The following is a 26,880-nucleotide window of genomic DNA, read 5'->3' as shown; positions in this document are numbered from 1 at the left end:
AGCCAGCCCTGCGCACGCCTTCCCGGCACTCTACCCCCCGGTGCGGAAATGCGCGGAGAGGCGCGGGGCGGCGCGGGGCGGCGCGGAGCGGAGCGCGCCCCGCCGCGCTGGCACCTGCCGCGGCGGCTCCTCTCCGCGCGCCGCGGCGTAGGCGAGAAGAGTAAAACTTCTCCGTTGCGGCTTTTCCGCGCGCGTGGTGTTTGCGGTGAATAACCGCGTTTCTTAGGTGCTGACCAGGGCACGCGCGGGACGTGCGGGGTAAAGATGAGCTGCGGGGTCGCGCGTGGGCYCCCTTTCCCTGCTGGCTCAGTTTTCCCTATCTGGAGCCCGAAGCTCTTCCCCACGTGCGATAGAAGAAAAAAAAGGGCGGGGGGGGGGGGAAGAGGCAGCTGAAGACAAAACATGGATTTGCCTGTTTATTGCTCTGAAAGCGCACTTATAGCAAGGAAATGTTACGGGAGAAACCCATTAGATTAGCTACTCCCAGGAGTAGGGGCATGGAGATCAGTGCTCAGCACCGCGCTGTGTATAAACAGTTGTAGTTGAGCACCGAAGTAGTTTGCCCAGCAGAGGCTGCGGCCGGAGGTTGTGCGTGACTGATGCGCTGCGAATCAAACCGCGGGGAAATTCCGAGTTATGACAGGCATTCTGCCCCTGGTTGCTGCTCGGGTTTGGTTATTCTCTTTCTTGCTGTCTCCTTCTACGCAAATTAAGAATGTTGTTTTCTGTAGCTGTTGGGATTTGTAGGCTTAACGGTCCTGTTGTTTTTTTGGATATGGCTCTCCAAATGTAGGTCTCCGAATCCCAAATCCAGGTAAACCTTTTAAATTGCAGCATCTGTGTATGAATGCACTGAAATGCACTTAAACGCGCTTAATTAAACAAAGAGAGGACTATCATGGACTTTGTTTTACTTTGCACATTGGTGTAACAAGGTTGCTCTGTTCCACCTCTTCTTTTCTTACAGGTTTTATTTGTATGAATTAAAGATCTTTAAGTCTTTAACTTTGGGAAGCCAGAATATTAAAATTAGAAAGGAGTCCAGTTTAGGCTTTTTAGAGCAAAGAGTTATGAATTATACTTTCTGAAATGACTATCATCAGTATCTATTAAAAATATCTCTATCCAGCTAAATAAATTAATATTTATTTGTGCCATTCCTTCTCATTCATATTAGTAGTCTTATCAGGCTTTAAGAAAGTACGGACTTTCCCGCAGTTTAAAAGAAGGTTGTTATGTTCAAAACTGTTAGTAGTAGCTATTGTGTAGTATTTCTCGTCTTGAAAGAACTCTGCAGATCCTGTGCAATGGGTCAGTCTGTAGGAAGGTASTAGGTCTTGTTTATTGCCACTAAAGCATGAGGAAATTTTAAATACCGATTTTAAAAACTATCCCTAACCCCAGAGAAGAGACTGTATTATACTGTTCAGTAAATATGCTAAATCCAAGAACAATATTTCAAATAGCCTCCCAGCTCGTTATTGTTCGCTGCTGAGATTTGTGGGAAGAGCTTTGGCAGTGTCCGTTCTGTCACGTAATCTGTTTGCAGCGTTTCAGCCATCACTTCGCTTGGACAGCACGAACGCTAGCCGAGGACCGGTTTTAAATTTGTTTCTCACCACGGCTGTTTCAGCGTTTCGATACGCGATCTGTGTGCCAAAGAGTTCAAGACTTTTTCTTTTTTTCTTTTTTTCTCCCCCCCCCAAACTGGAGGACCGCTTAGCCCTAAAGCACGCCTGTTGCCGGCAGGGAGGCAGAGCCGTCCGCGAGCGCGTTTCTGCCGCTTGCTGAGGTCAGGCGAGTCTGTCCCCCTGCCCCGGGGAGGGCCGCGAGGGTGGTTGCGGATGCCGAGCTGCTTGCCAGAGCCCTCTCCAGGGCTGCCGTGACCGGCGTACTTCTGCGGGATGTTTGCACATTCCTAACAGTAAYGTGTTTCCTAAACAAAGTTTAAAATTGCTTCAGTAGGTTCAATAACATTCCATTAGTTAGTGACCTATGTCAGCAGTGTAAATAAAAATAGGTCTCCTTTCCTCTCTCTTTCGGGCTGAAGCACCACAGCGTGTTTGTTGGGCTCTTTTGCTGAAAAAGAAAACGGCTAGTGTCAACAGGCAGTTTACGTGAAACTCGTCTGTAACTGTCCGCTGGCTCTCGAAATCTGCCTGCAGAGCRTAAGTTATGCAGTAACTATGGTAACGCTGAGGAGTGGTGTGATTCAGAAAGCCTTAAGTAGGACTGATGAAGTAAACTCGATGACAACGGGAACACAAGCACCTTCATCGAATACGCCGGCGCCCTCCTCAACAGCAAAACAGCCCAGTAACTGCAGGCTCGTTGTGTACGCTCCTCTCCCCCAATTAGCTTTTAATTGRAGGTTTTCTTTTGTCCGAGAAAGAAAGGCCCAGTGGACAGATGTGTTGTATAAATGAGAACCACACATATGTATGAATTAAAAATTATTTACATGTCTTCTCTTGCAAGATACTTGGAAGAGAGAAAACTGTGTGTCTTAGAAAGCACTGTGATAAACAGGAGGGGAAAGAATAGAAACATTTTAATAGCCCCAGTTAACATACTGATTTAATCATCTTTTCTTCTAGAAAAGGRGAGTTTTTCTTTTAAAGATGTTTGGTGTAATGTGGAGAACCGTTTTGTGGTTCTTATGGTTTAACCCTGTTCTCATTSAAGTTAGTATAAACATTTCTGCTACGTTGGGTAGGAGAGTCAGTCCCTGAGAGGTCTTTCCTGACCATCACCTGTTTGCCAGCACGTAGGGCATGTGTGCATAGGTACACCCCATCCCGTCCTTTCAATTACTAAAGGTGCTGCAGAACGTAGTACTTAGGCCTGCTACAGTCAGTTGCTTTCTGGGCTATGCAAAGGGTGACATTTGAGGTGTTCAGCGTTTTCCTGATCATAGGATTATAGGGTTTCCTCAGCCAGTTCAGAGCACTTGCAACTGAAGGGCCTGAGAAAGATGCCACGACTGGTGTCAAGTACTAGTATTTACCATTCTTGTAGTTAGATCTGGTGACATACCACAGGTAGAGTTTTTTTTTTGTTGTTGTTGTTTTGTTTTGTTTTCTTAATAACAAAGTCAGTCATAAGTGTACCTATTTATTTCTGGATATTTTTTTATTTACCAACATTATCCAGATTTGGTGGTACAATGCAAGATGTGATTGCATCCTCTCCAAACAAAATAGTTAAATTTGGGAATTGGGAAAGGATTGTCTTTTAATGTTAGGAAGTGTTCATTGCAAATCTGTTATTCTTGAATGTTTTGTAGCTGGAGGTTCGCTTCTGATTGATCTCTCTGTGCTGACTGTTGCATTTGTTGATTTATGTGTGTTTTGTCACAATCCTGCATACTGGAAAAGTCACACCAAGTAGTACAGGAATTGGTGCAAGTACCTTCGTATTCCCTTTCAGATAAACAAGCTAGCCTTAGGATAAGAGACCTACTATTGCTTTTGGCAGCTCACACTTGCTATGTGCACTGATGAAGAGAGACCTCCGAGTAACTTCTGGAAGCTGCATCAAGTCACCGTGCTGGTATCTTCCTCAGTGGTACTTAAATTAGCTTTCTGTATGTTTATTTTATCCTTTCTCGCAAGTTGTGTTCTTGATAATAAGACTTACGAGGAATGGTAGTTCAGCCCCTAGGTGAAGGCACTGCCGTGCTCTGCTCCTTCCTGTGGAGCACGCCCTTGGCGCATCCCTCTACAGTCCTGCCCACAGATTTGTGGTTGAATTTTGGCTGTAGAATCTCCCAGCCTGATTTTTACTCACAACTATAAAACACTGAAAGGARTAGTCTTGTTTTTCTAGAGTGTCAGCTTAAAGTTAAAACTAATATACCCTACACCCACACTTTTAGTCAGCAAGTAAGCAAGTCTGACTCACCCCATGACTGTGTGGCTGTGGGAACAGTGCRGGGGGGTGTGTGGGAATCAGGATTTATGATAGATGGAGAGAGCTAAGTTGATCATGTAACACACAGGACCAGTCATGCATACTGTTTTATTGTCTTTCTGAGGCAGCTTTGGAAATTACCTCACATTTAAGTATGACGGAGGGTCTAATAGAGTGGATCKGGAAATTAAGAGGAGTTTATTTGCMGCATGTTCCAGCTGAGGTTTGGGGTGATTATTCCATGGCAGAGATGGAAATTGTTTCTAATACAAATGCTGAATTTAATGTATAAACTAAAGGGTTATCACTACCTTACCTCACCCTACTGTGAGCTAGAAGAGCTGTTTCTTTGAGAAAGACCCACTTTAACAACAGCCAAACAGACTAGGATGGTTATTAGAAATGTGAATCTGGCAGCACTGCTGCTCTTCTTTTACTTTTGAGAGCTTCCTGTAGTTTTTCCTTCCTGTATGAATTTCGTATSTGTGTGCAACCTTGAAGGCATTGGATGCGGTTCCGAGAAGCCGACAAGCACAAACTGCTGCTGCTGTAGCTATTGCTGTTTGCCCTTGTGGTAGTAAGTCCCCCACACCCCAAACGGTGTTAAACCAACGTTTCCTTTTTTTTTTTTTTTTTTAAGCTTCTGCCTTGTCCTTTTCCCCAGCAGGGAAAGTAAACTTTGTGTCTACTTGAACTGCATTCACATACTGTGATGCCAATCAACTTTCCAGAACCTAAAAATCCTGCTGTGGGGTGGACTGTGAAGGAACGACATATATCATCATAAAGATTACCCTTCCCCAGACAAGTTTTTGGTGTAGGAACCCATTAGAGAAACTCTCTTATTAACATAAAGATGATGGTGCTGAGTGGTGCTGGCTGCTATTTCCTTTGCTCTGTGCCCTGCCAGCAGTCAGAAGCTAGAGATTTTCATATTGATATTGKTAGGTAGTCTGCTGATAGCATGCTGCTGCTAAATATTTTCACTTGCAAAGGTGATGCTAAGRGCATATGGTGACCTTTAAAAATTTAGAGAGTGAGGAGCGCTCTGTTGACCGACAAAGTGTGGGAGTGCCAATAGTAAAGAATTTGGGCCAATTAATGGACTTGACAGATTTTGGTGACATGATAATCTGTTGTGCTTTTACGTTTGCTGCAGTATTTGCATCATAGGTGTGTATTTTCTTTGTTTTTCCCCCCTCTGGCATAGGCAAGGTCTGGCAGGGAGATTTGCTTTGTTCCCATTCCAACTTTAAGCTGTGTAGGATACAAGGAAGCAGTGTCATGTTGGTACCCTTGATGTTGGTGATTTTTTCAGACTTGTGTGTGCAAGTATTGCTTTATTGGCAAACTCTCCTTGGACTTGGGACAAGAAGGAGTTACGATGAAAGGTGTTTGCTTGAGTTACCCCTGCCTTTACTCTGGTGACACGAGCACTGTCAAAAGCTGAAAGCCTTTAATTCCTATAGCTTTTGGGGTCAGGAGGAAGGAATTCCAAATTAAACAGACTAGCTACAAGTTCAGAGCTTTTCCCAGATGTGCTCATACCCCAGAGAATGAGCAATGTAAATATAAGTTCGCATTACACTTTGAAGTTGGTGTGGATTTTTGAGTGTTACACAAGTAACTTATTTTCTAAAAGCAATGAAATGAGTAATGCAGTGGGAGACTCAATCTATGTATATGTCTCTGCAGTCAGTTGTGCCCTTTGGTTGTGTTTAGTTCAGGAGTATAGATTGGAGAACTTTTTTTTCTTTGTCTAACAGAAATGGAGCAGTTAAGTAAAAGTGCAGCCATATGTAGTCTCAAAACAAAAATTGAGGGAAATCAGCATAAATCAAGCAGTATTTTACAGGGAAGGTGTGCTTTATGTTCATTGCATAGTTAACTGATAAACAAAACGATGGTGCAAAGAACATGGCTATAAAATGTGGAGGTAAATCTGCCATATTTTACCTGGATATTACAACCGTTTGGAAACATGAGGGTATTTTACGTACCATATGTCCTTCATTACTTAAACTGTGGAGAATTTGTRCTTTCCTCTGAAATCATTATGCTTGATGGCAAAACGCTTTAAGAGCTGTCTTCATGTTCGCACAACAAACTGTAGTAGCTTACGTGGCATCGTTACCACCACGTGCAGAGTTTGGCGCCTGAATTTCTGTTTCGCATTTGTACAGTGGACAACATTGTCCATCGGAGACCTTGACAGTACCGTGTGCTGATGCATAGTAGTTTGTGGGGTCCGTAGTCTTTGTGGATGCTGCATTTCTGGGGTGCTTTAAGCTTCAGGTCCTCATGGTCTGCCACAGGGTGAGCAAAACAACCTAAACCACTGACTTTAGTTCCCCCGGGCAGGAGGTTAAGTAGAAAAAACTACTTATGTAGTGGGATCCTGGGGAACAGTGGTTTGGAGGAGCTCGCAGGGCAGCAATGAGACCTCTCTGAGAGTGGTATCCCCTGAGGGGCGCAGGGGTGGCTCTGGGTGGGCAGCCCTTTTCTGGGACCTCTGGGCATGTGCAAGTGTTAGCTCRCAGGTGCAAAGCCATGAGGAAATGGCTGAAAACAGATAAAACCGGATTTGGCTTTAAAAATGAGTGCCGCAGAGGTGATAGTCTGAACCTGAGAGCCGTAGCTGCGAGAGGCCAGCAACATGACTGCCAGTGGTGGTCCGCGTGTGGGGTGCGTCATGTGGAGGGTGGGTATTGTAAGATATATGCGTGTTGCTTAGTTGGCTTTTTTTTTGAATTGGAAAGCATTAGTTATGTTGACACTCTAAAACATCAGCATGGAGGTTGCACTCATGAGCTCTGTGCTTAGGTGTTGCATTGAGAACTTACTTGAGATTATAGAGCTTTAATAGTGTTGACGCCACAATGGTCTCAGGAGCTAGAGAGATGGTAATCAGTGTGTTCAAACAATTATGCCTTCCTCTGTGTTTTGGAGTAAGAGCATGGTCTACTAAACGTTACMGTGCTCTTGCTTCATGCTTTGCAGGTGAAAAGCATATCCTTTTCCTATTTCCATTAACCCTGTTCCTCTTCAATCTTGAATAAATAAATAAAAGTTGCCCCTCGTGTGGTGGGGCAGCAGGTGGCACCTCGGCCAGATGGCCACCAGCCCGCGGGGCCTCTGGAGCCAGTACCTTGAATTGCACCTTGGAGGAGGAGGCAGGAACTTGCTATTCCTGGTTTCCGCGTGGGAACAGATAAAAGCTATCCCCTAACAAGGCACCAATGTTGAGCAATATTTCACCCGCAGATTTCATCGGGGATTTTAGAAGCAACAACACAGCTGGTAATAGCTATGGCCTCTGAGGTCTCTCAGTGGCGGGATGGGAATGATCTTCATTACGTTCTCACGGGATTAAAGTGAAGCAACTAAGGCACAGCTACAGCCCATGCAGTGCAGAGGGCTGAGTTAACCTGATGGACAAGAAGATTGCTTCCAGGCAGAGCAGGACCAATTGAGCCGAGTTTCAGCTTTTGGGTCCACTGGTATTGGACCCAATTTCAGGTCAACTGTTATTTCAGCCAGCGTCTTTGTAATGTTAATATTCTRAAAATGGTATTTCCTGTCACATTTCTGATTGAGATGCCACACATGCTTATAATTTAAATGTTACGGGCTGCATAACATATGTTGTAATAGAGATCCATGGCATCTTGTATYGCTTTCCTGTTACCTAAAACTTTTGGGTTACATTTATATGGGTCCCATGGTAGCTTCTTAAGAGTCAWACCAGATCTATTTTAAAGTTCTATTTTACAGCCATTTAAAGAAARAATATCTTAATTCTTAAGAAGGAATGTTGAAGCCCTTGCTAGGCAAAAAAGATCTTGAAGTAAGATACTAATTTGTTCTACAGATGTAAAAGCATCAGAGAAAAACTACATAATGTAGCATAAGATTGTAAATGTTTTCTATTAAATACTAGGTGAATGGCATGAGTGTTACCTGTAACATACAAGAGGATGTGTTTCCTTTTATTTGTATTACATTCTATAAATAGTTTTAAAAGATATATTTGGATTTTTCTCCTTTCCAGGTGGTCAGTTCTGGTGCTCAGTAAGCAATTAAAATAGAACTGCTGTATATTTTAACACTTCATTCTTGGGTATGTATTTTTTTTTTTTATCAGTCTCATTTTTTTGAAAAACATTCTGGAAAAGTAATAAAAAATGAAAGCTACAGCCTTGGACAGATACAGAAGTGGTATTGTTACTGCAGATGTGAGATGCACCTGCAAAAGTGTTTTTCTTTGTAGACGTTTATTGACTGAAGCTAAGTGTTTGACAGGTAACCTTCAAGCATCTTTATAGGTGTATTTTTTARCAGAAAAATATCTGCAAAATAATCCGTAACATCATGTTTAGAAAAAGTAGAGGTAAAAAAACCCAACATCTGGAAATAATAGAGGACACAGAGAAACTTCGGTTCTCATGAGAGAAAGGGGAATGTGATGCAAAACGCATTCTTTATGTAACAGTGTTACGTTTACTTCCTTTCTCACTTTGTATTTTCGTTTTCATTCATACCTCTTTGCTTCCTGTAATTTGCCAGTTTGGTGCTGTTGCAGGTAGTTAGAGGAGCTTCGCTTTGCCGGACTGTTGAATTCGCTGTCATTTCCATTTTCACTTTACGCCCTTTAGCCACGCGTTCATCCCAAGAGCCCGTTTAGATGGGAATTCTTTCACTGTTCTTGCTCAGCTTGGGTTTTCTTGCCGCCTTGCTCGCAGTTGCTCATCTGCTGTAAGTGCCCGAGTCCCTAATGACAGCATTTGAGTCTGCTTCCTCCGGCCGCCTACCTTGCTGGAGKGTTCCCGAATTCTTTTGTCCTGGCCCTTATCGAAGAAGCAATACTTTAGGTCAGAGTCATGTAAGCTATCATTAACAAAAGAGAAAAGCATGTTGAGATGGAGCAAGATTTACAGGCTGAAAGCTCTGAAGCTTTCTGGTTGTAGAAATAATCAATAGGTGCTGCTGGCTGAACAGTGCTGGAAACCAAGGGTGTGGAATAAGAGGAAAAAGTTATGACAAAATCAGAGACCAAATAGCTGTGATTTTCTTTCCGTTGCTTTATTTTGATGAAGTGATTGTGTGGGTGAAGGAGATGCTAAGAGTTGCCTGTGTTTGGATTGTGAAACAGTCGTTTATAACTTGTTCACTCATCTTCTCTCTCTTTTTAAGCAGAGAGAATTCCTATAAAATAACTAGCATAGTGCAAATATTTTTACTGAACAGAAAGGTCAAGAGTTCAAAAAATAAGGAAGGGCTAAAGTATCTCCATTCCAGGCTCTTGTTTGTTCAGCAGTGAAGGGAGCACATTGTGTCACAGCTCATGATGCTTTCCTAAAGGCTATAAACTGGCCAAGGAATAATGCTGAAATTTTAAAAATAACTACTTGTAGCATAGCATAAGATTTCACTTGGCTGAGCTTTGTCATCTCCAGAAACTAACTGTTCTCTAAATATTATTAGATACAGAATGGCTTTTGTGGTTATGCGATTATGTGCTGTGGTACGTGTACCTTTGCTATGCAGTTAGTAAATGGCCTAACTATGGCTGTTTGTGCATGGGGAGTAGAGGACTGGTTTTCAGTCATCATTATTAGCCTTAAGTAACACAGTAGTCTATGTGCAGGTGGTTTTGTATATATGAACTCTGCCTTCCCTTCTGTGCTTTCAGGCTACTGTGAATATACCCYGACGCTTTATTTTTTCCCAAATGAAGATGTGTACGTAAGCCCTGTGGTGCATCATCATTGTGCTTGGTTCCTCTGCAGTCATTAGCAGTTTATTTTKTGCTGCTTCATCAATTGTGAGCAGTGGGAAGGAAAAACTTTGAGGAGAAGATATCCTGCAAAGGATACAGTGAGCATTTAGATTTCGGTGCATGATTTAAAACCACAGGGGCAAGAGTAATTGTTTACCGCTTACAGTCCTGCTGAGAGGACATCCAAGAACGCCCTTTACCAAAAGTATTTTGTTTGATGAAGTGTAATTTATTAATTGGTTTCAAAGAACTGTACTTTTTCCAGGCTGCCAGCCAATTCGGTGCTTAGCAGATGCATATGTTGTTAGTTGTCCTTGACTTGCGTTTCACCAGCTTCTTGTATRTGGTGGGCGCTTGCAAGCTACCCTTCAACAGGGATATACTGCTTGTTCTTAAGGCACTTTCTTATTTATGAGTCTTAATTCTTTTTTTTTCCCTCTCTAACTTTCCTACTCTGACCTGCCTCCAGTTTCTAAGGGGATAARTCAGAGTTGGAGGAGCTGAAGTGAAGCAATGCCTGCCCAGCTCTGGAAAGAGCCTGGGACCAATCTGTGCATCCTGCTCCGGGCAAGAGGCATCTCGGACAGCARCACAGAGCAGGTTACAGTCCCAGGCCAGCTTTGATGGCAGCAGTATACCCCTGCCACCTTTTCCCTGGAGATCCTCTTGTGACTGTCCTGTCACCTGTGCCCATCACGTGATGAGGACTTCTGCCTTTCAGAGGCCTCAGGAGGGGGCTGTTAATTGCATGTAGTATCTTGGTGGGAGAGGTTTGCCTTGACTGATGTAGTATGTATACCTGTGCCACTAGCACTGAGCTGCTGCAGCTTTTCAACAGAAAACATTGTACACTTTTCCCACCTTGAATTTGTTTTTGGAAATGTCTGCATCATTTTCAGTAAAACCTTGTTTAGGGGAGGTGGTGGGACCTCACCTGCAGGTGAAGCCTAGTATGAAAAATCTGTGCCCATATTACAAGCTACTGATGGGCTGTATAGTAGAAAACACCATGCAAGCAGTCCTGCACACCTGTAGGGCTTTCTGTAGTCTCTGACACAGCACCTGCATACAGCAGGTGCTCTAAACGAAGCATGAAGCTTAGGTTCCCAGCYTGGGAGAGCAGTGGGGGTTTGGGGGCAGCTTCCCACATGGTTGTCTCGGATTATACAGGTAAAACACAAAGTAGGTCAGATTTGTAAATCGCATGCAAATTGTAAGCCTCATGTGGTTTGAATATTATAAAAGTCAGGTTTCTTTGTTTTGTCTTCCAAAAGATTTTTTTTCTGACCATGTCTATTCTTTCTTAATAGATGGTTTGCGGGTGATACATGTGCAAGTGATTCAAGTTTTTTCCTACAAGATGTGTTCCACAAATCCAGCAAATTGGGTTACCTTCGACGATGAGCCACTCTTCCAGTCTCCTCAGAAATCAGCTGAAAATCAGAGCAGTTGCAGAGCAAATGGCCTTAAACTCAATCTCTCTAATGTACCTGAATCCTCAAGTAGGTCATCTTCTACAGGCAGCACTCCACTCTCCTCTCCGGTAGCTGACTTCTACCTAAGTCCTGGACCCCCCAGTAACTCTCCACTTACTACACCTACCAGAGACTACCCAGGAAGCCCATGTATCCCCAAGCCTGGGATCCATATTCTTTATCCTATACCTGAGTGGCCATCAAAAGGTAACTTTCTTCCATCACCTGGGGTTTGTTCTTCCTTAACTTCACAGAAACTGAGCAGCCCTCCCATGAACACCTTGACTGATGATAATCCAGTTAAGATTTTAGTCTCCAAATCAACAGATGAAGGAAATCCTAATCTGCAAGAAAGATGTGGTGAGTTGGAAGAGCTGTCAGAGCGCTTCCCTTACTTCCAGAGTGACTGTGCTTTTTCCAGTCCCTTTTGGAAAGAAGGATGTTCGCTCAGCACATCGCCACCTAATGCTAACGCACAGAGGAAGGACAGAAATGTTTGTCATTCTAAAGAAAAAGAAACTTGCCATGATCAGAAGAGCCTTAATCAGGGTTCCTTCAGCTACATCTGTGAAAGGCTCGAACACTTGCAAACCGATAGCTCTGACAGTGTGGGAAGCCTGCCCGCTGCCAGCACGCATGCATGGCACAACCTCTCATCTGCTGTCGCTCACGGTCTGTTCAGGAGTCGGAAAGCAGATGGATGGCCGTTCATGCTGAGAATTCCTGAGAAGAAGAATATGATGTCATCTCGGCAATGGGGTCCTATTTACCTTAAAGTCCTAGCTGGAGGTATACTACAAATGTATTATGAAAAAGGCCTGGAGAAGCCTTTCAAGGAGTTGCAGCTGCAACCACACTGTAAGCTTTCAGAACCCAAACTGGAGAGCTATAATGTTTCAGGAAAAATCCATACTGTGAAGATTGAGTATGTGTCTTACACAGAGAAAAGGAAGTACCATCCCAAAGTAGAAGTGATCCATGAACCAGAGGCTGAGCAGATGTTAAAGCTGGGAACCACAGATTATAATGACTTTACTGATTTCCTTGTAACAGTTGAGGAAGAGCTTATGAAACTTCCTACCGTTTCTAAACAAAAGAGAAATTATGAAGAACAAGAAATGATTCTGGAAATAGTGGACAACTTTTGGGGTAAAATCACTAAAGCAGAAGGAAAACTTGTGGAAAGTGCTGTCATCACACACATTTATTGCTTATGTTTTGTGAATGGAAATACTGACTGCTTTTTAACTTTAAATGATCTACAGCTGCAGAAGAGGGATGAACGTTACTTTGAGAAGGAGAAAAAGTGGATTGATATTCTAGATTACCATTTCCATAACTGTGTTAAAACACAGGAATTCAAGCAATCACGAATTATTAAGTTTACACCTCCTGATGCCTGTAGGCTGGAGCTAATGCGTTTCAAGACAGAGTATAATGGACAAGACCTTCCGTTTTCTGTGAAGGCTGCTGTTGTGGTTCAGGGAGCATACATAGAACTTCAGGCATTTATAAACATGTCTTCAACTGCTCTGATAGCAACACGTTCACCTTCTATGAAATACTGTGAAAATGTTATGATACACTTTCCGGTTCCTGCACAGTGGATCAAAGCACTTTGGACCATGAACCTCCAAAGACAGAAGTCTCTAAAAGCAAAAATGAATAGAAGAACATGCCTTGGTTCTTTACATGAAATTGAATCTGATCCTGTAATACAAGTCTCAGTTGGAACGGCAAAATATGAAAGTGCCTATAGGGCTGTTGTGTGGAAGATAGACAGGCTTCCAGATAAAAACTCAAGTAAATATGTTGTACTATAAAATAATGGGCTTGGRTGCACATCTTCTCAGGGTTCACACAATGTTTTTATGCTGTGTAGCTCCAACAGCTTGAGTAGTTCTGATTTGTATCTGTGCAGTGGTATCAGTAGGAGCTAACTTTCAAGAAATGAGAAAGGAGAATATGGCCTTATTTTCTTTTCCTAAAGGGCATTTTCCTAATTTGTTTGGTCCAGGCAGATGTATTATTATCATTCATTATAATGGTGCAGTTTCCCAAGGCTTTACCATTAAAATGGATCTCATAATTCTGAGTAAAATGTAAGTTTGTAGTAAACAAGAGGGACAAGCTTACACTTTACATAAAGCAGCTGGACCATGATGGGATAGGAAGCAAACACTGGCAGGTGAAATGATTTGCCTGCCCAGTGTCACATAGTTAGTAGTAAAGCTGGTATTGTAACTTAGCTTTCTAGCACCTTTTAAGAAATGGTAGGTATGATGTATAACTAGAAGATGCTGTGGTCAAACTTACTGTAGGAAATTGACTGTGCTTTTTCAAAGACTGCTGTCTACTACTTCATTTATGGGTTCATACATGGAGATTATATGATCATGAAAATAACCATACTGACAAAAGATATCTCTGGTTGTATTCCTGCTTCTCTGGGKTGGTGATACCAAACTAAAAATACTTGCAGCAGTAAAGCCAGTTAAGCTTATAGTGGAAAACTACTACTCCCACATACGTGACTAAGTAAAATAGTTAATTTAGTCTAATTAATGCAGGAAAGTACTGTTTTGGGAGAAGGAAAATATATTTATATAGTTTTAAAATTCCCATTTTAATCATGTTATCAGATTAATAGAACTACATAGTTTTTTTTCTAAAGGCATAGAAAATCTTGAGAAATATTTTTATTCTGTTTTAAGTGTTACAGAATGAAAGCACTTGATCCTTTTGTTGGATAGGCTTTATATGTATTTGAGGCTTTGGGAATCTGTGTAAGATGAGGGCATCTATTAAACTATTTTACTTAAAATATCTGCAAAAACTGCACTTTTGAAACTAGAGTAAGGTGAAGAATTAACAAATGGATTGAGTTAGACTTGTAGAGTACTAACTGTCTGGCCTAACTACCTCTTTAAAATGTCCAGAAAAGATTTAATCTTCTTTGGTGCAGGTTTTATATATATTGGTAGAAGCTTGACATATCCACTCAGTGGTTCAGACAGGGGGATGTGTGATCAGCTAAGAGTTCACTTTCAAAACTATATTAAAAAAAAAAAAAAAAAAAAGGAACTTCTGAAAATATTTTTTCTCATTTTAATTACTTATAAATTGTATTTAATCATTATGATATCCTTTTTTTTTTGTATTCAGTACTTGAATACTTCTAATTCTGTCAGTTAAATATTAGATAGCCAAAATACTGAGGCAGAAGCAAAGGAAATGGGGAATGCTGTCATGAGCTTGCATGTGAACTAGATTGTAAAGGCTCTTGAATACCAAAAGCAAAGCTTCCTATGTAACTGTGCTAATGTGGCCATTGTGAGAGCATGAGTTATTGAGTTGCTACTGGCAGTCTAGAACTAGTCTTTTTTCTGGGTGATGTTGCATGGAAATTCTCTTTGCAGGCCTTCTATTTGTAGGTTGGATCTTGCTTAGGAGTGAAATACAGAGCTGGGTGGAAAGTGCAGAAGGAGGGAGGGGATAACAGGGGCAGCAAGGGGGGTCTGGCACACCCAAAAATAGAGCAGGATGAGGAGTTGATGGAGAGGAGTGGGAGAATTAATGGACGTAAAATTCTTCAGGGCTTTAAAATCTGTTAATATGGATGTCACTTCTGTCTGCTAGGATTCTCACTGTGTTACTATGGCCTCTGTGTTTTCCCAAAGCTTACGGGACTAACTGCTTGGGTAGCTTTTAATATTCTTTACTATTTAATGTAGATATACTTCTGCAAGATCAGTCACTAGCTTTAGTCAGGCAATTTTACAGAAGATTATGATTCTTCCAAAGTCTTTAATTCCCTGCAGTTGTGCACAATTAAACTCAGATTTATGGTATTTGAAAGTAAGAACTTTTTCTGTGGCATTCTACAGCTTTAAAATATTTTCTCACAGTAGCTTAAGCTTTTGACAATTGAATAGTTCCTCTGGCTAAGATCTGCAAAATCATCTGTATCCTTAAATATTTGTGCATGTTAGAAAATATTTCAGTAGTAATACTGCCTGGTCAAATGTTAAAGCTTTCTATCTAGTATTCTGTATGCAGTAAAGATTTTAAAAATAGAATTGTCCTGAGGCATGCCAAAAATCTGGAGACAGTCAGACTAATAGAAATATGTAAACTTTCATAATAGGTTTATTGCAGGGAGAAAAATATGCCAGTGTTTTTGCTTTCAAAAAGCCTTTGTCCAAGACTAAGAAAAAAAAAAGAAAAAAACAAGTTGACTGCAGATATATTGCAGCTCCATTTATAGCCATCAAAATATGTTAGTATCCACTAGTTCCTACTAAAGTGCGTCCCTGGAAGGGTGCTGTCCGAGCAAAGTCTGTGGCAGCTGTGAAATACCCAGATTTTTAGACGCTGCCTATGCTTATTTAGGTATGTAAATGGAGGGTGTGGGGCCTGAAAGTTAGCACTCATTTTTAAAAAATACTTCGAAAGCTTTGAGTTGTGGATCTAATGAAGCTTCAGCAAATCGAGTCTACATTTGTGAAATCAGCTAGGGCATCATTTAAGGAGATGTTCTGATTTCAGCACAGTACCGAGGCCGGTCTTTGCACTGGAGAGACTGCATGAACCTGCGCAGCCCTGGGAGCCGAGGAGACACTAGACTTCTAGTCGCTGCGTCTTAACTCTCTTGCTGCGTTCGTTTGCGCCCTGTGGCATTTCCCGCTGTGACAGAACCATCCCAGGACAGTTGTGTATCGCAACAATTCCGGTGATTACTTCTCCTCTCCTTTCCCAGGAAGGAGCTGTAGTGAAGAAGCAGTGATTAAGCAATACAGAGAAATGGAGCCCAGGGAGCTTGTGGCTGCTGGGGGCCCACTACTGCGTTTTATTGTCTAAGCAAGGGCTCGGATGTCTGAGACAGTCGTAGTGATTAGTAGCTGTGAGGTGGCTCATAGCAACCTTAGTTTACGCTGTTTTTTGCTTTCTGAACTAGTGGAAACTCCTAGCCATGACATCTGTACTTGGGCTCCATCGCTGCCCCAGCCACCTCTTTCTAGTGTCAATGCCATTGCAGACAGCTCTTTGGCAATGATGTCTTCCTGCTCCCCTATTTCCTATGCCTTTCTCCCATTAATATGGGTAAATGCACCCATTTAGACATGACTACAGTGAGTTGTTAACTTCTAACAATCCTGTTACAAATGTGTTCTTAATAATTACTGATGTTCCTCAAAATAAGACTTTTAGCACTGGAACTGGTCTAGCAAAAATAAAATTACTTCCTAACTAAAATAGCCCTACAGCACATCTTTTGTCCTAAACTGTTTGGCTCCACAGGCCTTTCTCAGGTTAAGGTTAAGGTTAAGGTGACTTGCTTGACTATTGCTTCTATGGGTGAATGAGTGCTAAACAATATGAGTAAGGGTAGCAAWATTCAATTCTTATTATTTGCAAAGTGCTATATGAATGCTAAATGACAATTTGAATCTCATAGTTTTATTTTTCTTTAGAGGAAGAGAACAAGAATTTGGAACATTTTTAGGAAATAAGAGCCAGATTCACAAATATAAAATAAGGAAGTGTTGGATCCCCAACTCATGAAAGTCTTATCCAATTGCCTAGGCACTTAAGACCTAGGATCTTTGTCTCCTGAATTAGCTAGTAAAAGTGGAGTTATCTTCCTAAATTATCCCAATCACTCATTTCAAGAGTCGTTCAGTTCCATCAGGACACATGCTCATGTCTCTTCTATGCCTTATTGGCCAAATATCGGACAGCTAGGCTCACCCCTGAATAATATGTCGTCTTAGCTTCCACTGGGCAGCTGTACAGACTTAACACCATGCCTGCTCCAGCCCTTTTGTCTTCCCACACCTCTGTATTTCTGTGTTCCTGGCCAACATCTAACTTGTTCAGCATTACCTTTTCTTTTCCAAAAAGACCTGGTACATGCAGCCTCTCTTTCTCTCTCTCTCTTTTTTTTTTCTTTTTTCTTTTTTCTTCCAACTACAGAATAACATAAGGCCAAGGAAACAATAGGTTCACAGAGCAGAGATGACAAGGACTGGCCAATATTAGGTGAAAACTCAGGCAGTGCACACTGCCTTCCAAAGTGTTGGTCGATTGCTTCATTGCCTGTCGGCTGGCAGGAACAGGTTGTTTGTTCCACGCTCTGACCACGGCCCAGCATTGGGCAGAGAGACCACTCCGTAAGTTAAGCGGTAAGTACCTCATTCTGGGCTTGGTGTTGCTACAGGAGGGGCACAGGCTGGGGTCCTGTGTTTTGTTAGTAGGGGAAAGGGTCCAGTGGAGGCTTCTCCAGAGGACCCCGGGCAGTAGCCTTACCCAGCTTTCAAAACTATTGTCTCTCTGCCTTTGCAGGTTACAACCTAGGGGAAAGAGAAGATCCTAGAACTTACTGAGTCCCAACATCCAGGCTAAATCAAGAATGCTTTACTTTCCTGATGATTTTCAAGTGCTTTGTAGTACTGAATCACAACTGTGCCATGTCTARCAAGTGTGTCAAGCAGCAGGACAAGAAGAATGGCCCATATGCTTTGTTTGGGCTCAGATGGACATCTGCCATCAGACGTTTGTCCAGGGAAATTCCAAAAAGTGTTTGTTTCTGGATTCCCTTTCTCAGAACACAAAATAGTTTTCCAGACAGTTTCTGTTGTTAATTCCTCGGAGGCCTTTCTCCAATAACAAGAAGATGCTAAATTTCATCACCACAAGCCCCTAGACGTACATTCCTTTCCTTCTGCCAAATGGACTCCAAACAAGATACTGCTACTCTTGGATAACACCTTTCTCCTCAGATCCTCAGTCAAACCTTACACTCAAAGGCAGAAAGAGTCATTATCCTGGCCAGAGCATGASATGCCACCTTAGTGTTATGCCTGCTGCTATTTGCCCTGGATCCTTACATGTGGTTGATGCAGTTGCACAGTCTGTGCATCCTTTCCCAGAAAACAGCACATAAAACAGGTCAACAGAGTGTGTTACCAAACTGYTACCCTACTCAGGAGTATGCAGGCACATGTATGGCCTGCTCAATGCCTAGCTGTATCCCAGCACCACTGCTGGAGAACGGTGCAGGTYCTTACAGCCATGATGAGCATGGCTCAGGTGGGTTGTGGTGCTGGAGGCAGARTGACCACTGCAGTTCACTAGCTGGGAAAAGGAGTGCTTGTTCTTAGCTGTCTACTTCACCACTGGTGTTGCTATCACTGCTGCTCTTGCTGGGATGATAGCAGGTACAGGATGGAGAGGCTCACCCCGACAGCACTGTTCCACCAAGTCCAGGCAGTCTGAAAGAGGACCATGAATTTCCTCTGGACTAAGAGGGCATCACTGCAGGAGAAACGTGCTCAGCCACAGCAAGCGATGACCAGCAGCAGACTGTGGACAAGGCGTGTGCCACGTGGCACTTTATTACCTTTTGTAATAAAGTCTTTAATGTTACAGTTTTACCTATGTGTGTGTGTTGTCTTATTGTCCTGAGACTTTAGCCCCATGCGGTGTGCCTCTGGCATCCCACTCCTTTGCCTAAGACCTTTATGGGCTTACAAAGTGGGTATCTTTTTGCCTCAGTGCCTTGAAGGACCTGATCCTGTAKTGTATGCAGGAGTGGCTAATGTCTAGCACGTATTGGAAGCACTGAGTTCAGCGCAAATCACAGTAAGTGCAAGGAGTGAAAAGCATCCTACTCAGCACCCAGCCTTGCCTTATGGCTGCATGGGTGACTGAGCCCAACCTATGTGCAAGAGAAATAAGCAGCAGGCCGCTAAGTAGAGGCAGCATTACTGTTGCATTTGGTCTGTGGGTATGATTTGTTTTTTAGGAGGGTGGTGGTTTGTGTGTGTGTGTGTGTGTGTTTTTAAATATATGTAGGGGTTGTGAGGAGTTGTGCCTTGATTGGTGCTGCAGGTGGGTTGCAAAGTGTGCAAGGAGGGTGAGATTTTTCCGCCTGATCTCTCCAGCATTTCCTGTTGTTTGGCTAGGTTTCCCCTCACTTGGTATTAGCTATTCTAAGGGCTATTGCAGGGCTTCTGCCTCTCCTCATTTGCCTTTAAAGGAGTTATTGTGTCTGATAAATTTAGCGAAGTTTTATTCCCAGACTTGGGCATTAGTGGCAGTAATCCCTACCAGTCCGTTTTATGGATCTGGCCCTTAAATTTATGAATACAAGTTTTATTTCTGTAATTCCTTCCAACAGTATTTCTATAACCAGTCTATATTAGAGTTGTGCCTTGGCAGAAGGAAGCAGCTGATCCTATGGAGTGCAGTGTTTGCTGGCTCTGTTGTGATTCACGTTTCTTTAAAGAAGTCTGGGAGAGGTGCAAGATAAGGCTTTGTGGTCAATGTCTGACACTGCTCTATGGTGCAAGACTCTAATTGGTGCCTGTAGCATAATTTTCTGAAATCCAGAATATATTAATGGTAATATTAAAAATAGTGATACAAAGAAGAAACATTTAAAATAAGGATCGAAGACGGTATACTAAAGGAAGAAAGCCTGTAAGGGATGCTTTTAAATCACCTATTTACAAAGGCCAAACAGGCAAGGAAATGCACTTGCCCRCTGCGGAGCCTCTTGTTCTGAATGTGTGGCCGTAACAACACTGCTGTATTTCTGTGTGCATGGCTTGGGAATGAACTGACAAACACTTGCAAAAATCAAGTTCCCTTATCTCCTTCCTTCATGTTTTCTTCCAAACAAAAAATTTTAAACTTTGTTGTTGAGCATCATATTAAAGAAGAGGGAGGGTATTATTAATTAAGAAGTTAATAATGCTTGTGAAAAAGAAATGTAAACAGAGTATTATGAGTGTAATTAACACAAATGTATGAATTTCAAGCTCCTCAACACTTGATTTTTGAGGATTCATTAACTTTATGCCAGACCTAATATGAAATCTAGAGGACTATTTATTGACTTAGGTTTTCTGGTGAACTTAGAGACAAGTGTGCTTAGCAGAACTGTATCCATCAAAAATTGATCAAGCGTAAGTTATCTACTAAAACCTGAAATATTTTCTTCATGAAAACTCAAAGATTTTTTTAAAAAAATATACTCCCATTTGGGCTTCAGCAGAAGCAGAATTAAGGTTGTGGTGAGAAGTTTGCAAAAATCCTCATATGTGCCAAGCTGACCAGGTCTTGACCGTGTCTCCAACCTACCCTTGATTCTGCCTCCCCTCCTTTCCAAACTGTCTGGACACCAGCACGTGCACAGGAGGTCTGGGCTCAAGCAGGCTTCAAGGTGGGTTGTAGACAACTCCTCTGCACAGCTTTGGCCTGCAGCATAAGCGAGGTGGGGGAACCGCTTCGGCTGCCAAGTTGAGTTCTCCTTCAGGAACCTCCTGTGCTCGGTGCTCTCTAGACAGGCCAAGAGGTATCTGTCATGGATGGGGCTGTCGTGGATGGGGCTGTCATCAAATGGCTGCAATGTTGTGATGGTTGCTGGAAGCCAGGCTTCAGCTCCTGCGTTACAGGCGTGTAGGTGTGCAGGGAGCGTGGACCAGAGAGCACCTCAGGCCCTACCTGCCCTCAGCCCAGGGCTCCCAGGGCCAATGTAGACAGAGCCGTTTTTCCAGGAAGAACTGCTGTAGGTTAGAGAACCTGTTGTGGAAACCCTACCCGCTCAGCGTGGGTTAATTCCATCATGCGCGTTTCCCTCATTCTGAGATGTGATTGATTCCTGCCACTGGAGAAAGTGGAAAAATAAAGAATGGGATGTTTTTGCCTAAACTTTGAAATTCCATCCATTTAGTATAACGGATGAAAACCGAATAGGCTGCCAGGCTTTCCTTTGACAATATACGGGCAAGCCTTTCTCTGCTAACATTTTCTGCCTGTGGCCAAATGATAGTTTTCTATACTGATGCTTAAAGCACTGGAGAGGAGGAGAAAGGCAGAATTATTATTCTTTTGCCCTGAAGAATTTGCAGAGGTGGCTGTGATATAAAGGCTTCTTTTCATTTTGGTATATTGGCTTCATGCATTACTGACTGCAATTTCTGTGGAAAGTAAGGTTTTCGCCCTGGTGTTTTTATGTGCCAATAGAARGAGAAACAGTTTCCCATACCTTTTCCACGTATAGGAAACTCTAAAGCAAGTGATCAATAAGATGTAAGACTGGATTAAAGAAATCTGGAATACACTGTAGTGCATGGGCAGTCATTCATGATTCTGGCTTATAACAGGATAGTTCCTTCAGCAATGCTTTCGTATAGAAGAGAGAGGATATGTTCTTTACCCATAGCGAAAGCAACGCTAGAAAGGGAGACTGAATAGCCCTTATCTCAGCAGCTGGGATATATCTTGTTTGAGCAACGGTCTGAGCTGCACCTTTATCTTCCCACTGAAGGCATACTGTGATAAATGATGTTACACAAGATAGCTGTTGTACTTGAAATAAACACCCTGGTACAATTCCTACAGCAGAGAGCTCCAGAAGGGCAGTTGTTGGACACAGGGCAGCATCTCTGTCTTGGCTAAGCTGAGATCTTCAAGTTTTTCTTCCCTTCCATAAGAGTAAGAAGTGTGAAAACAGATTGTTCCCTAAAAATCTGAATTTAGTTTCCATCTCCTAGGTTGGTAGTACTCTTTGCTTAATGAGAAGCTAGAAGGATCTGGTAAACCTTCTGCAAACTAATTTGTGAAACACTGACAACTGTAAGAAGTGTGATGAAGCAGAGAAAAAAGGAGTAAGGGGCCATCTTATGCCAAAGTAGCAAAAGATTACAGATAGAATAATCTTGCATTATGTAACAGCCTTGCATTAATAAAAAATAGAGCAATAGTTTCTTGTTAGCAGGTTAACCATGCACTCTAAGCAAATTAAAAATAATTATCTGAATAATATCTTCTTTTTTTTCTCTCTCTCTTTTCAAAGGTTCAGATCATCCACACAGTCTGTCTTACAAACTAGAGCTTGGATCAGACCAGGAAATACCTTTTGACTGGTATCCATTTGCTACTGTGCAGTTTGTGATTCACGATGCCAGTGCCTCAGGAACGGAAGTCAAGTCTCTGGGCATAGAAAGCGATGTGCAGCCCCAGAAACATGTGATTCAAAAAGCTTTTTACAATTGCCAGGTATCTTCACTATTGTGTGCACCGTTGCCTCCTCCTGTCCTCCTGTCCAGTTCCTCCTCACCCTGTGCATGATTTGCAAAGCCAATGTGATTTGTATTCTAACCATATCTTGCATGCTCTTGTGAGAATGACCTTGAGCAAAAGAATCATTAAAAAATAATTCCTTGTCTGATCAAAGACAATGCTGAAAAACAAAACTGCAAGCGCAGCATTGTTTTTCCTCAGTGTGCTATTTCTGGGAGTAGCAGTTCTGAAGTCTGGTGGGTCTGAGAGTCTTTTGATTCTGTGTCAAACTTCTTATTCRCAGTTGCTTTAGTGTCCAATTATTTACTAAATTCTACGTGTTTTTTGTTTTCTGACTGCAGGTTGAAATTGAAAAGAAGTGGATTAGGCTTGATGGAGAAGATCCAGATAAGGCTGGCAACTGCCTAATGCAGTAAAAAAGGACAGCAGGCACCATCATATAATATTAGTAGGAATCAAATTCCGCTGGAAATTCTATTGCTAGAAAAGGTGCAGTGATCTAGTTTAGGATACATACAAGTTATTTTTAGTGCTTTGGGGTTTGATTCTGCAGATCAGTACTCATTTGATCAGCTGATACTCAAGTAAACCTCCTACTGTGGGAGAACTGGTGTGAGTGATGCTGCCTTGTGAAGGTTTGCAGGCTGTGAGCACTGAAGTGACTGATCGTGATATATTTTTTCTATTGCGTATCTATGACTTAGGAGTGATCTCATACTCCRTATTGAAAACTAGTGGCACCACTCAAAGAGTACACGGCACTTGGACATACAATATGTCACTTGGACATAAAATAGTCAGCAATAAAAACTGCCAGGATGCCTACATACAGACCAGCATCTGTGCAAGGCCCAGCAGGACCAATTATACTTTCTAGCGAAGTTTGAAAATCTGTCCCSCATGTTTCTGCTCACCTCAAAATACGTCAACAGAACAAGTTGTAATACTACTTTTCTTCAAGTGCCCCAACTAATGAGTAGAAACTGGGTGATTTCATTGGAGGAATGGGAAAAGTTGCTCAGCAATAAGAGTCTTCATTTTCCTGTAGCTGCGAATGTTTCCTCCCCAGCATTTTGTAGGTTTGCTCGATGTAATCTCATGGGCAAAAAAACCACATGGCAGATGTGATTGAAGTTTCTGTACCAGCATTAGACAAATCTTTTTCACTACTGCAGCAAGTGAAACAAGGAACAGATCCTCACTGCGTGTAAATCAGTGCAGGTCTCTTAAATTCAATGAAGCTTTGCTAATTTACACCAGCAGAACTGAAAAAAAGAAAAAAAAAGTGACTACCAGTTGCTCTGGCCCCCCTTTAGGCCTCAAGTCCCAGATGTGGGTTGGGAGRCCGCGGGCCATGTTGCCCTGTCCTCTCGAGTACCTTCAGGATAGAGGACATGTCTTTCCACACGTGGAAAGTGAGATTGTTCCCATGCTACCAGCTCTAATGGGATCTTTCTGTGGGGTAAGAACAGTGGACTGGACTGTCTCCAGCGAATCGAAGCTGTGACACTTGAGCAGGCAACTTGAACTACTAACCCCTATTAATATGTTTACTGATTTTGAATGCATATTGGAATTTAGGGAAGGGTTTTAACATTTTTCCAAAGCCATTACCCCCTTTGTCATTTTTTACAGGGGGTGACTCCAGGTCTGAGGAAAATAAAAGAAATCTGATGAACTTAAAAATACTCCTGATACTATTTTGCTGCAGTTTTCCTAATATTATCCTTACTTCAAACTGAAATTATAGGAGAATAAAAATATAGTAATGTACTAAGTCTCACTTTATATTTTGTCACAKCTGTAACTGTTTATATGAACACTGAGTAAAAATACAGATAAATTTTATTCATCAAAAGTAGAAATATGTGGGATATGCCTTGAGAAAATTCAATCTGAGGAAACAGAAGGCCATAATATGAACATAGTTCATCATAAACTTTTTTCTGCCATTTAGAAGCTGAGAATGAAATGGGTAATAGATTCTATACTAAATCCTGAGGGTTAGTTTCTTTATGTGTATTGCATTACCAAAGCCCCAAACAGACTATTGTGGTGTTTTGGCTTCTCTATATATCCCATTTTATTAGCAGATTATATTATCATAAATCTAAGCAATTCTTTAGTGTAGTAGTGATCCAAATGTGTCTCAGATGTTGCATCTTCCAAACGTGTTTTGACTTGAGAAACAATTAGCACCTTCAAGTCATGTTCAGTTTCTTTTATTCATATTTAATTTTGGTTTATGTAGTTCTCAGCTGAACTAGGTGACATAGTGTACACTAGGGCAAAATGCGTTTACTTAGTACCATGGCAGAGCTCTGCAATTCACTTAACTCCATAGCTATACTAGAGCTACAGTATCTATTAACCTCTTTGTGCTCGGTAAGGTAGAGGAAGCAAAATGCTTATACAWTTCAGTTTCCTGCATTAACCTTTGTCTGAGGCTGCCGGATCTGCTGACTTGTTTTGACTGACATTAACACAGTTAATTCAGTAAATCTKTTAGCAGTGTCCAAAGCATGTCGTACTCAGCTGGCCCCATCTTTCCTTTTTTATTTTAAGTAGAAGGGTGGTCAGTCTCTTCAGTGACTTTTCCATCTGAGGATCCTCCTCCTTTGCATGCATTTCCTGGGCGTTCGGTGCCTGGTGTTGTTACAGCTCCTGCAAAAGCAATGGCTGCATTTGTCACCCCCCCCCAACACACACACACTTTCTGCTGTCTCACAAGGTATTTAAGAAACCAGTCTAGTGCTGAAGTTTCTTCTAGTTGATCCCATAAAATATGATCTATTGCTTTGAACAGCCAAAATGATGAACAGCCACACTGTAATTCTGCTGTCCCGCTGGTGAGTCTGTATTGTATCTGGTATGGTGCAAGCGATAATTCAGCCTTACTGAACTCATTAACCTAAAAAGGTCAAGTTGCAGCAATATCTACTTAGCAGAATCTTGGCTTTACATCTGAGGCCTGCAAGACTCTCCGTTAATGTTAATAGGAACTGGATCAAGATTCCACAGAAATTCATTCCACAGAAATATTGCTACACTGAAAGGAACTTACTTTGTATCATGCATAATTTTCAGTTTAAATCTGACAATTAGCACAGCCAAAGGCAGAATTAATTGCCCTGTTCAGTCTYAGACTGATGTTTGTATGCCTTGCTATCAGAGTATTTTTTAAATATGCTACAGTTAAAGAAAAAATTGGATTGTCTGACTTTTTTAAATCAAATTCTAACCTTTTCATTTTGTTGCAGCACACTAAAATAGAAATACCCTGGCTTCCCCTTTCTAATTTTCTTTTACATTCTCTGATTTTCTTGAAYGTAGTCTATTGAACAAATATTCCCATTGTTTCAGTTTATTTGCTAGCATTTTCTCCAAAGCTATAGCAGGTGGTAGTGAATAAATGTGTTGTTTTTGATTCTTTGGAAATCTGGGTTGTATGTAGTTTAACTRTATTTTAGGAGAAGAACGGAGGTGAGAAACAGTTCTTATAATCTGTTGTGCTGCTCAGGGTGTAGCTAGCAGAATCCCAGGACTGGAGCTGTAAATGGCCCCTGAGGTGCCTTGGCATGGTGTGAGGAGCCTGGCTCAGTACATGCCTGATCTCTGCTTGCTCTAGCTCGTGCCTGCGCCACTGAAATTCTGCCAGCTACATGGGTCACTGAAAACGCTAACACGGCTAACATTTACTACAGAGCCATATTTAGGTATTAGCTCTGTTTCTTTCACAAAGCAGCAGCAGGGTTTAGGGTATTTTATATTTTAAACAGAAATCAATGAAAACAGCTATTTTTGTAGCRTGACTTATTTTCTAAAAGTGTTGTATTTGCTCAGACAAGCTTTATCTTTGCATTAATCTTTCTCATACCAATAGTATTACTATGCATAAATGGTACTCAATGTAATTTTGGATTCAAACACTCATTGAAGTCAATGGAAGTCTTTTAACTGACAAAATGGGATCTGCATCAAAGTCTCTAAGAATGAAGGAGGAGAAGAAAAAAAAAAGAGGGAGAATAGTGATAATGAAAAGAAAAAAAGTACTGGAGAGGATTCTTGACACTAGCAAATAAGCAATGTGCAATGCTTGTTCGTTTCTGCCAGAAAAGAAAACAGAAGAGAGGGAAGGGATTGTTACTGGGAGTCTAAGCTGTCACCAGTTCTCTGGCTGCCACCGTCCAGCAGCCCCCTAGAAATGAGGGTGATGCTGCACTCCTTTGAACATAGCACCGAGCTGCTGTCGTCCTTGTGCTGCTTGCTTTTTTCCGGAGTCCATATTAATTGTCCAAAGGTGCTTAACATTTGAAAAAGGGTATTTTTCAGATGCTGCTTTTAGTTACACATATTTTACTTGCCAGATTTCTTAGTTGCAGTACTGGCAACCATGCCTCTATTCTATACTTAATTCTCTTTGTATTGACTAAATATGATAACTAACTGTTGGAGTTAGTAGTTCTTTCCTGTTACTTTAGTAATTCAGAAGCATTGCTGTTATTTTTAATGGAAAAATATCAATTTATTTGTTTGTTGTCAGTATAAGCATAAACAGATCATTCTGATAATCTTGTAATAACATTTTGTAGATTGCTTATTGATTAAAAAAATAAAGCTGTA

At 41.7% G+C, this 26,880-nt stretch overlaps 1 protein-coding gene across 4 annotated transcripts in view; it reads left to right on the top strand.

Annotated features, from left to right (window-relative positions):
• The window catches only part of STON1 (stonin 1), a 27,809-nt gene extending 929 nt beyond the window's left edge, over nucleotides 1-26,880 (top strand). Inside the window, exons 1-4 of one of the 4 annotated variants that reach the window (XR_014898315.1) lie at nucleotides 11,007-12,969; nucleotides 15,715-15,898; nucleotides 17,143-17,351; nucleotides 17,512-18,596. Coding sequence is in view for 2 of the 4 variants with exons in the window: in XM_085325789.1 (XP_085181915.1) it covers nucleotides 11,052-12,969; nucleotides 22,031-22,233; nucleotides 22,599-22,673 (2,196 nt within the window). In the remaining 2 variants the exon portion in view is untranslated. The other 3 variants (XM_085325789.1, XR_014898316.1, XM_085325788.1) reach the window with 3 other exon arrangements.

This window comes from Rhea americana, unplaced genomic scaffold (genome assembly GCF_003343005.1).
Source record: "Rhea americana isolate MKP2758 unplaced genomic scaffold, rheAme1 scaffold_123, whole genome shotgun sequence".
Lineage (NCBI taxonomy): Eukaryota > Metazoa > Chordata > Aves > Rheiformes > Rheidae > Rhea > Rhea americana.
This window is presented reverse-complemented; position numbering and strand designations above follow the sequence as displayed.